General features: G+C 49.3%; 2 protein-coding genes across 2 annotated transcripts; both read left to right on the forward strand.

Annotated features, from left to right (window-relative positions):
- The first annotated feature begins 489 nt into the window (after nt 1–489).
- Nucleotides 490–1,448, forward strand: LOC114884488 (olfactory receptor 5C1). The gene is given in 2 exon segments (XM_029203476.1): nt 490–1,138; nt 1,141–1,448. Coding segments are annotated over 2 exon segments (957 nt in total).
- A 6,748-nt stretch (nt 1,449–8,196) lies between these two features.
- LOC114883693 (olfactory receptor 1K1-like) lies at nt 8,197–9,116 on the forward strand. Its single transcript, XM_029201590.1, is given in 2 exon segments — nt 8,197–8,488; nt 8,491–9,116. Coding segments are annotated over 2 exon segments (918 nt in total).
- The last annotated feature ends 2,100 nt before the right edge of the window (nt 9,117–11,216 follow it).

Consider the following 11,216-nt stretch of genomic DNA (forward strand, 5'->3'; position numbering starts at 1 on the left):
TGATGAAAAAGTTTGAAATACTGTGATTATTGCTGAAATGTGACACAGAGACATGAAGTGAACAAATGCTGTCAGAAAAATGGTGCCAAAACCTTCAATTTGTAAAAAACAAAAACATAAGCAAAAAACAAAACACCATCTGTGAAGCATGATAAAGCCAAGTGCAATAAAATGAGGTATGCCCGTATTTACTGAGCAATTACTATGTGCCAGGCAATATTCTCAGAACTGTGGATTCAAAATTGAATAAGACAGGCAAGATTCCCCCTCTCATGAAGGTTAAATGATAGTGACTTCTCAGCACTAAAAACACAGGTTTTGAGAGGTGATATGGCTTGTCCAAGGTCACACCCCTATTTTGTTACACAGTTAGGACTCACACCCAAGTCTACCTGTCTCCCAGTACAAAGCGCTTTCTCACAGGTGATGGTCCTAACCTTTCCCTCACCTCCCTCCTGCTTTGTCTCTCCCCAGACTCTGTCCTGCAGGATGATGCCAGAGAACTTCACTTGGGCCAGGGGTGCCCCTATGGAGTTCATCCTCCTGGGCATCACAGATCGCTGGTACCTGCACCTGACCCTCATCCTGATCTTCCTGACCGTCTACCTGGTGAGCCTGCTGGGAAATGTGGGCATGGTGCTGCTAGTCTACGTGGTCGCCCAGCTCCACACACCCATGTACTTCTTCCTGGCCAACCTCTCCCTGCTGGATGCCTGCTATTCCTCAGCCATCGGAACCAAGATGCTCGTGGACCAGCTGTTGCCCTGCATCTCCATCCCTTACGCAGCCTGTTTCCTCCAGATGTTTTTGTTTACAGGGCTGGCGGATGCCAAGTGTTGCCTGTTGACATCCATGGCCTAAGGCCGCGATGTGGCCATCGGAAACCCTCTTCTCTACGCCACTGCCGTGTCGTGGCGTCTGTGTCTGGTCTTTCTGGCAGCATCAGGCCTGGGTGCCGTGGTCCACACGACCTTCACCTTCCACCTGAGGTTATGCGGCTCTCGGGAGGTGAACAGCTTCCTCTGCGATATCCCTCCACTGCTGGCCATCTCCTGCAACGACACCAGTCTCAGTGAACTTCTCCCCTTCGTCTTCTGTGGCTTCATCCAGACAGCCACCGCGTTGGCTTTCGCCGTGTCCTCGGGTTCATTGCCGGAGCCGTGATCGGCATGCACTCGGCCAAGGGCCGGTGGCGAGCAGCCTCTACCTGTGGCTCCCACCTCACGGCTGTGGCTGTGCTTTACGGGACACTCATTTTCATGAACCTGTGCCCCAGCTCCAGCTACACCCTGGACACTGACAAGATGGCATCTGCGTTCTACACCCTTGTCATCCCAGCTCTCAACCCGCTCACCTACAGCCTCCGCAACAAAGTGGTCAGGGAGGTGCTCGGAAGGAACTGCAAGCACTGCTGCTGTCCGAGGCCGGTGCACGAGTGCGAGGTCTGAGAGGCTGGTTAGGACTGACTCTGAAGAGATGAGGAGAGCTCTTCCCGGGCCCGGTCACTGTGGGTAAAGGTGGAGGTTCCTCTGGCTGGGTGTCTCTTGTCATTGTTTGAGGGGGAGAAACTGAAGCTTACAGACAGGAGACAGGAACCTGGAGTAATCTAGCCCCAGCGCCAGAATCAAGATCAAGTTAATCTGCTGTTGAGATGCCTTAGGTTCCTCGATGTTCAAAACATGGAAGTTCCTGCATGTCACCAGGTGCAGTAACTAAGTTGATTTGCCACTGGAACTTCTAAGAGGATGATTCCCAGAAACACCAGATAAGAGCCGTATTGGCTGCAAGTGTTTCTAGATTCTTGCTCTTCTGAGGTCCTTCATGACCAGTGAGTCTGCTTCTGCTCACCTCGACCCCAAGAGAACATCTTCAGTACCCACTCATGCCAAAGAGTGGGATGGGATCTGGTGAGGCAAATATCTTTCCCTGTTAGCCTACATATTCCATCTCTCAGGGCAATGGCCAAGCAGCACCAGAACATACATGAGCTCGTTCCTAAAATCCTATAGTTGGGTTAGAATTTGACCAAGATTAATTTATTTCAGGGCTGTGATAGAGATTAGGAAAGGATCAGAACTATGGTTATGGTTAGAATATGGTTAGCGTTCATGTTATGGCTAAGACTAGGGTTAGAGTTAGGGTAAAGCCAGGGTTAGGTTACAAATGGACAAATTTAGGATTGAATTAAAATTATGTAAATTTTACCATTTGGATTGATTCTAATTAATAGTGGATTTGGGATAAATTTAGGAGTAAGGGTTTGGATAAATTTGAGCTCTTATTAGAAATATTAGAAATAACACGTACACACTACTATATATAAAACAGATAGCCAGCAAGGACCTACTATATAGCACAGAGAACTATACCCAATATTTTGTAATAAGCTATAAGGGGAAAGAATCTGAAAAAGAATGTGTGTGTAACTGAATCACTTTGCTGTACACCTGAAACTAACACAACATTGTAAATCAACTGTACTTCAATATAAAAAAAAGAAATGTTAGAAATATTTTATAGTTAGTGTTAAAGGGCAGGACTACTTAAGAAGAGAATTCGGGTTTCTTTTTTTGTTGCTAGATTAAATTTGAGTTAGAGTTTAGCTCACGTCAGAGCTCTGTTCGATTTAAGTTAAGTTGGTATGTGGGTAACGTTTGTGATAAGCTTGAGTCACAGTCTAGCTATTATTACAGTTAGCCTAGGTTCAGAACTAGGTGAAAGTAAGGCATAAGAAGAGTATTCTGAGTATCAAATCAACATGTCTGGGGTCACTTTAAGACGTATTTAGGGTTATGGATAATGGTTGATGTTTCTTAAAGCTTAAGAGTAGGAGCTAGGGCTTCCCTGGTGGCGCAGTGGTTGAGAGTCCGCCTGCCGATGCAGGGGACACGGGTTCGTGCACCGGTCCGGGAAGATCCCGCATGCCGCAGAGCGGCTGGGCCCGTGAGCCATGGCTGCTGAGCCTGCGCTCCGCAACTGGAGGGACCACAGCAGTGAGAGGCCCGTGTACCACAAAAAAAAAAAAAAAAAAGAGTAGGAGCTAATTATTGGTGGATTTAAGTTTCATTGAGGGTTTTGAGTTTGCTCAGATTAGCGCGTGGTCAGGTAGTGTGGACTGCTTTGTGTTAAGATTACGACATCTAGAGGCAGAGCTGGGGTCTGGAGAGGAAGTTCCATAAACCTCTTGGGCAAAGGCAACCACAGTGCTCCAGGTCATGCTGGACCCTTCAGATCCAGTACTCTTGGGATTTTTGTATACCCAGAGTTTACAAATTTGACAGATTTTCTTTGTCTCCCTGACTCAGGTGCACATGGGCAAGGCCCAAGGCACTGCATTCTGCCCATGAAGCCCCTTCATGCAAGAGCAGGGCAGGAGTGGACCCCAGGAGTTATGATAGGTGCTTCCAAGGAGAGGAGGAGCATGGTCAGAGTAGATGTCAGCTCCTGTCTCATCCCCTTTCCAGCTCCTCCTAATTATGGCTGCGATGAGGCCTGGGGTGGCAAGGTATGGGACTCAAACAGTGCTTCATTGTCACCCCCTAATAGGTTCCCCATGGAGTCTGTTCCTTGGGCCCCAGCCAGGGGCTGGCCTCACCACTCCAACTTCCTTTCAAGGAGAAATCAGCTGCTGGGTACTTAGACTGCAGGAAAACTGAAGGTTCATCCCAGCTCCCCAGGGAGGTGATGCCCCTTGTTACCAGAACTGGGTCCCTCCTTAGTAACTATGGTCTTCTTGGAGGTCCCAGACTAATGGAGAGAGGGATGTGGACTATACTATCTCCACAATTCTTAGAGAATTTTTACGTTTCTTGACAGGGTCACCAACTTGTCCTGGTGTGCCCAGAACTGTCCTAGTTTTTAAAACTCTAACTCCCATGTCCAGAAAACCTCCTCCGTCCTGGGCAAACCAGGATGTTTGGTCACCGTATTACCTGATGAGCCTGCACGTTGAGGGCAGAGGGTACGATATCCCAAACTCGACACGTTTTGCCAAAGGCTTAAACGAATTAAAACCCTTTCTCCCACCACAAGTTTTTGGTTTTGTTTTTATACATTTATTTATTTATTTATTTACTTATTTATTTATTTTCGGCTGCAATGGGTCTTCGTTGCTGCGCACGGGCTTTCTCTAGTTGCAGCCAGTGGGGGCTACTCTTCATTGCGATGCATGCGCTTCTCATTGCGGTGGCTTCTCATTGCCGAACACGGACTCTAGGCTCGTGGGCTTCAGTAGTTGTGGCTCGCAGGCTCAGTAGTTGTGGCGCACAGGCTTGGTTGCTCTGCGGCATGTGAGATCTTCCCGGACCAGGACTCGAACCCGTGTCCCCTGCATGGGCAGGCAGATTCTCAACCACTGCGCCACCAGGGAAGTCCCCACCCCCCGAGTGTTTATAATCCTTTCCCAGTTCTTTCCTCCTATCACCATGACAACTCATATGCCATGACAGTGGTTGGAGACGTTATCAGAAGAGTTGGCAACTATGGGACTGAGAATGGAAGGTTTGCCCCCAATTCAATGATGTTTATACTCAGAGACCTCCTCTGTGGTCTTTTCTTCTTGTTATGAATTCTTGGGCTCTTATGACATACAGTTCTCACCACAATCAAGGGAAAGCTTCCAGAGGCACATGGCCCCTTCCATCATCTTGGCCCTACAGGGTGTACATGGGTCCTTCCACATGTTTAGCATCTATGGAGCAGTCAGATACAATAATCACATAAATCCTACACATTCATCAGAGGAAACGTGAAGTTTCAGGCTGCTATGCTGGACCTAGTTGATAGATAAGAAAATAAACAAGAGGGAAGGGGAGGCACTGGAAGACAATAACAGAGCCCAACCTGGAGGATAAAGGAAGAGAAACAGTCAGATCCTCGTTCCCAAGGCGAGAGGCCCAGGAAAGCTCCCCAATTCTGATCAAATATTTCCCTTTTTAAATCTCCTTCAACACCATCTACTAAGACAAGCAATTAGGACAAAAGCAGGTTTGGGATGGGGAAGACTGGGGTACTTATTGCACAAAATCAGTTGGACCCTGCAGCATGGGTGGGAATGGAAAGAAAGGGGTATTCCGTGGGGGGAAAACAAGCACACACAACGGTACAGAGGTAAAATGAGCTCGATGTGCACAAAAGGCTCTAAGGAGACCAATTTAACTGGCTAGAGATAGATGTGTTGGGAAAGAAGTGGAGAGAAGTTTGAAGATTGAAGATCTGGGGATGGGAAGGACACCCTACGGGCTGGATATCAGGTAGGGGAGTTGGGACTTTATTCAGTAGGCGGCAGGGAATCATTGAAAGTTCATACGTTCAAAATCACCCTTCATGGTTGTTCTGACGCTGAGTCATGCAAAGCCATTCCCACCTGGAATGCTACAAACACACACGGGAACACATAGCCCCTGCAACACAGACCCAATCCCCTTTCGGAAACCTTCATGCACAAAGAAACACTCTCAGGTTGTCCCTGCCGTCCACACAGACAGAGGCACAGCTGCACATTCAGACACACACTCAAGCTCATAGACGCATTTTGTTTGACAGAGACATGATCATTTCACACCCAGGCATACAATCACACACACACACACACACACACACACACCCCACAGTCACTCAGGCATATTATTGCACAGTCCTCAGAGGCACAATCCTTCCCACACTCTTACACTTCCTACAAAAAGCCTCAGCAACAGCTGAGGGGACAAGACAGTTGGCTCCAGAAGCTACTGCTGTAAACCTGGGACTTGGGGTTCAGGAGTCAGCTCTGGCCTCCACAAGACAGGGACCGGGGAGCAGCAGTTTCATGATGCACGGGGTTCCTGAGGGCCCCCGAGTTGAAGGTGGCACCAACCACCCCTACCCCCATCAAACTGGGCTCTAGAGAGAAAGAATAACAAACCCCAGAGCCAAGCTACCTTCCACCCCAGGAATGAGGGCCAGGGGAAGGGGTGCTGTCTCTGGGAGAAGCTAAGGTACTCCCAAGGCCCCAAACCCCATAAGTGTGGCCAATAGCTCCCTCCCCAGACCCTTCAGTGACGGGCTACACTTGGTCCTCACTGCTGCTCCCTCCTGTGATGTGGAGAAGCCAGAAGGAACACTTGCGGCAAGTGGCCAGGCTGGAGAGTGTACGAATCTGTCCTCTTGAACGTGGCTGTGGGCATGAGCTGTACATGTGAGTGTGAGAGCGGGTGCTGTTTGTGTGAGGCTGAGACTGTGCGTCCCCATCACTGTCCGATAGCATCACTGGGAGAGGACGAGGTGGTGTGTATATGGACGTGCTCCTCTAGGGTGGCACATCTCTGCTGTGACCCAGCATGAGCCTATGTGAGTGTAGCCATGTGTGTGAAGTTGAGAGGCCGTAGACCCCTGGGGCTGTGCCGGAAGATGTGATTGTGTGACGGGGTGTGACAGGGTGGGCCGGGATGGGGTGGACGGGCACTGGTAGAGAGCTGACACAGACTACGTGCTCAGAGGAAGCATGAACGTGCATGTCCCAGTAGCTGTGCATGGTGCCAGGAGCCCCCGTGAACAGGAGTCTGTAAGTGAGCGTCACCCTCTGGCCTCAGTGCTATTTTGTGATTGCTTTGGACCCTCTGTTTATGTGTAGGATGGTCTGGGTCTGTGGGTCTTGTGGTTACACTTGTCTGCTTACTCAGATGTCAGTGTCCACATTTCTGTATGTGATCGATCGTGCCTGTGTATTTGCAGAGCACAGCTGGAGGCTGCACGTGCCTGCATGTCTGCACCGGTGTATTTGTGATTACAGTTGAATTTCTGCAAACAGCTCTGTGTATCTGTATGTTTATTGAGGCCAATTTAAACACGGGTTAGAGTAGGTCCAGTTTCTGAAAAAGCCAATTAGTAAGCAAGCTTTCCCACTCCATCTCACCCTCTCGCCCTGATCCTCTTGCCTTCCTGGACGGTGGGACGTGATGGTAAATTTGAGAAAAAAATGTTCTCCAGGGATCTAAAGCCAGAAATTCTTCTTACCCAATGGAGGAGGAAAAGGAAGACAATAGGGTAGGAAGGGTCTTTATTTTATTTTAATAGAGAGAAGGATGTGAAAAGAAATTAAGAGATCATTCTCCTGCAGAGATGGCCTCAGCATAGCCTTCAGGAAACCTATCCTAAAATCCCTCTCCTTTTAAGACCCCCCTCTTGGATAATCACCCAAGATTTCTGCAGTGAGATTCAGACAGGAAAAAATGGAGGCATTGAAACAAGTTGCCTCTGTCCTTAAGAGTCAAGTCTCTGCATCTGGCAGGTGTATCCATCTGTCTGCATGAGTTTCCCATAAAGGGTGTGCATCTGTTTGATGCTGTGAGTGTTTGATTTCATGGGAAGAGTTTTCCATGGATACAGGGAGTCATCCAGGTTCTTTGGTTCTTTTTTTGTTTTTTTTTGCAAGTCTGAAAATTTCTTTATTCCTTTCTCACACTTGATTAATATTTTGGTTTAGGATAGAATTCTAGGTTCAAAATCGGTTTTTTTCTTCAGAATTTGATATTGCCCAACTCTGTCCCATCATCTACTGTTGATGACATATTGGGTGGCAGCCTGGGTATCTGAACATCATCAGATCCTCACATCCCTGGGAGTGGTGGGTTCTTCTTTTGTCCCTCAGTGTTCTAAAACATCATGTTTGCATTCGGGTGCTGTAGGTTTACATCCATGTCAATATATGTGTGCCCTTAATGTTTGGAATTTTTATTTCTTTGATAAGTTCCTTGCTTCCATCTGGGTTTTCTTTTCCACTCTGACTTTCCTGAAATAAATGCCCATTGGTCAAATCCCTCCCTGATTTTGATCCTCTCTCTGTTTGATCTTTTCTTTTGTGTTTTCTTCCTTCTCTGGTCCACGTCCTGGGCAATGTTTTTGTTCTGTTTTTGCTTCAAATCACAAAGTATCCAAGTTGGAAGCAGCCTTCAAGGTCATCTGGTTCAGCTCCCTTACTTTACTGATGGGGAACCTAAGGCCTGGAAAGGAAGAAGATTCAGGGGGGAAAAATGATTTGCACATGGTCCACACCTGTGTGTAGCAACCCGGCTGTCTGACTCCAAACCCATGATTTCCCTCATGGCCAGAAAGCCTTGAGCAACTTAGTGGCCCTTCACCCTTTTCCTTTGACACTGGGGAGATGACCCAGCAGTAGAATGGAACCCCTGGGGTCCCAGACAAAGAAGCAGCCCAGCCATGGACGCTGCCAATGAGACTTCAGAAGGAACCCCATTCACCCTACTAGGACTAACAACAAATCCTGGACAGCAGTGGCCTCTCTTTGTCCTATTTTTGGTCCTGTATGTGGCGGGCATCCTGGGTAATGGACTCATTGTGGCCGTCATCCGAGCCAGTCCAACCCTTCATGCACCCATGTACTTCCTGCCGGCCCATCTGTCCTTTGCTGACCTCTGCTTTACCTCCATCACTTTACCCAAGATGTTGGCCCACCTGATGGCCCATGACCGCCCCATCTCCCTGGCTGGCTGCCGACCCAAATGTACTTCTTCTTTGCCCTGGGTGTAACTGACAGCTGCCTCCTGGCTGCCGTGGCCTATGACTGCTACGTGGCCATCCGGCACCCCGTCCGCTATGCCACGAGGATGTCCCGGGCTGTGTGCACAGCCCTGGTGGGGACTGCGTGGCTCGTGTCCCATGTCCACTCCCTCCTGCATATCCTGATTATGGCCCACCTGTCCTTCTGTGCCTCCCACCAAGCGCCCCACTTCTTCTGTGACCACCAGCCTCTCTTAAGGCTCTCGTGCTCCAACACCCGCCACATCCAGCTCGTCATCTTCACCGAGGGTGCCGCGGTGGTAGTCACTCCCTTCCTACTCATCCTCGCCTCCTAGGGGGCCATCGCAGCTGTGGTGCTCCAGCTGTCCACCTGTGGCTCCCACCTGGCCATGGTGGGCCTCTTCTACGGGACAGTCACTGCAGTCTACTTCCAGCCCATGTCCCGGTATGAGGCCGAGCGGGGCCGAGTGGCCAGCGTCACGTACACTGTCGTCACGCCTATGCTGAACCCTGTCATCTACAGCCTCCGGAATCGTGATGTGCAGGGGCTGCTCAGAGCCCTTTTCACTCGGCAAAGGATCTCAGCTGGTGACTCCTGAGGCCTGGACCCCACCAAGGACAGACTGCATCTCCCACAGCGACACTCTTGAATGCAATCATCCACTCTGTGCTTTTTCCAAAACCGTAATAATGGAGATGCCTTTCCGAGTGCTACCGTAAAGCAGATCCTTGCCCGATCTGATTTTATTCTACAACGACCAGGCAAGCAGATTTTATGACCCAGTTTCATAGATAAGGAAACTGGGGCTCAAAGGTAGATTTGACCTTCCTAAGTTTACACCATTTTTAGGTGGCAAAACCTGGGCCCTTTCGGCCACATCATGCCCTCTTCTAACAGTCACTCCCAGGCATTTGCGGTGCATGCTACCATTTTCTGCTGTATAGGGCTTAAAGCTGTATGGGAGGCTATGCCACCCAGGTCTTGCTCTGGGGAATTGGCACTTTGTTTTCCATCACATCACCATGTTTTCTCAAAACACTGACTTCTTCTCAACTGTCTGAGACAGAGACAAAAATTCACATACCCATGTGTCAGGGGTTGACCTCACCTAGTGAACCCAGTTTGGCACATAGGAGGCACTCTGGGAATCTGAGATGAATAATGACTGTAATTTTTATGTTCATGAGTACTTAGAAGCTGTCCATTTGTCTAACCCTTTGTTCTTGTACTTGTTTGCTATGATGCTGCCCGTTCAGCTACCCCTGGCATTCTGTACCAGGAGTATGCTTTAGGCATGAACCGTAAATCAATAAATTGAATTAAATTAAGCAAGGCAGAGAAGGGACGGGGCACAGGTATTAGGAGCAGATGGAAGAGGTAATTTTTAAAGTTTTTATAGTATGTCTGCACTTCACTTTCTTTTTTTAATTTTTATTTTTTGGCCACGTGGCATCTTAGCTCCCTGACCAGGGATCGAACCCACACCCACACTCCCCGCATTGGAAGCGTGGAGTCTTAACCACTGGACCGCCAGGGAAGTCCCTGCACTTCACTTATTTTTACCCACAAAAAGCGCGGGTACTTTTATTGCCACTTTACGAGTGAGGAAATGGAGGCTCGAAGGTGCTGAGTTAGTCAGTAGCAGAGCCCGAGCAAGCTCTTCTGCTCCTCAGGCCCCTCAGCTGCATTTTCCCAGGGCCCCATAGAACTCAGGCCCCGGCTTTGGGAGCCTCAGTGGAAGAACTTGCAGGAAGAAACCCAAGACCAGGGCAGATGTACTGTCTCGGGTAAGGACCCGTTTTGGGGTCTGAAAGGCCCTCACAGTGAGCCCAAATTTTTACCAAACAGGTTTACGAAGCAGGGAGCTTTTCTGTCCGTCTTTCCCAGAAATCTGTACCCACTCTGGCACCCCACCTGCCTCCCCTCCCCACCCCCCTTTCTAGAGAGGAGGGCGGCTGCAGAGGTCCTAGGGCTGGGTTAGCTGTCCCTCCCAGCTCCCACTAACGAGCCTGCCACCACCTGGCCCTGGAACTGCTATCCTACGCTGTTTACGGCTGAAAGGAAACTTAAAGGTCTTTAGACCGGTGGCTTTAGAAAGCAAAACAAAACAGAAAAGCACAACTCTTTTCTTCAATGAAATCTTACCCAGAAACATACTATCCAAAATGAAGGGGGAAAAGCTGTACAGTGTAGATGGAACAAGGGTCAGAGGCCTGGAGCCCATCTTCTCAGCCTCCCCCTGATGCTCTTCCTCGGTGCCCTGAGGGGCCCCTGATCTAAGACAACCCCTTCACTTGATAAATTGGGAAACTGAGACCCAGAGTGGTTAAGGGACCTGCCCGGGTCACACAGAGTCAATGGCTTGGCCCGCCAGCACCCTATCGCTTGGTCCTGCAATAACATGAGACCATTCCTTCCCGGGCCACCTTCCTTCCACCCGCACCCGCAGGCCCAGGTTGATGCCAGATCCTCGCTACTCTATCAATAGTCCCGCAACTGCTTCCTCCCTCCACCTCTCTAAAGTTTCACAAACACACTGGTCGTGGTGCTTATCACCCATTCAACACCTGTACCATCAGCCCCGCCCTATGGCGTAATGTGGGTCATCTCCTGGCCATCAGGGACCTTGCCTGAGTTCTCTCTGTGTCTCTAGAACCTGGACAGAGAATATGCATGTGCTATGCTGTCACCTTGTCTG

Source organism: Monodon monoceros, unplaced genomic scaffold (assembly GCF_005190385.1).
Source record: "Monodon monoceros isolate NGI ecotype Baffin Bay Population unplaced genomic scaffold, NGI_Narwhal_1 Super_Scaffold_5, whole genome shotgun sequence".
Lineage (NCBI taxonomy): Eukaryota > Metazoa > Chordata > Mammalia > Artiodactyla > Monodontidae > Monodon > Monodon monoceros.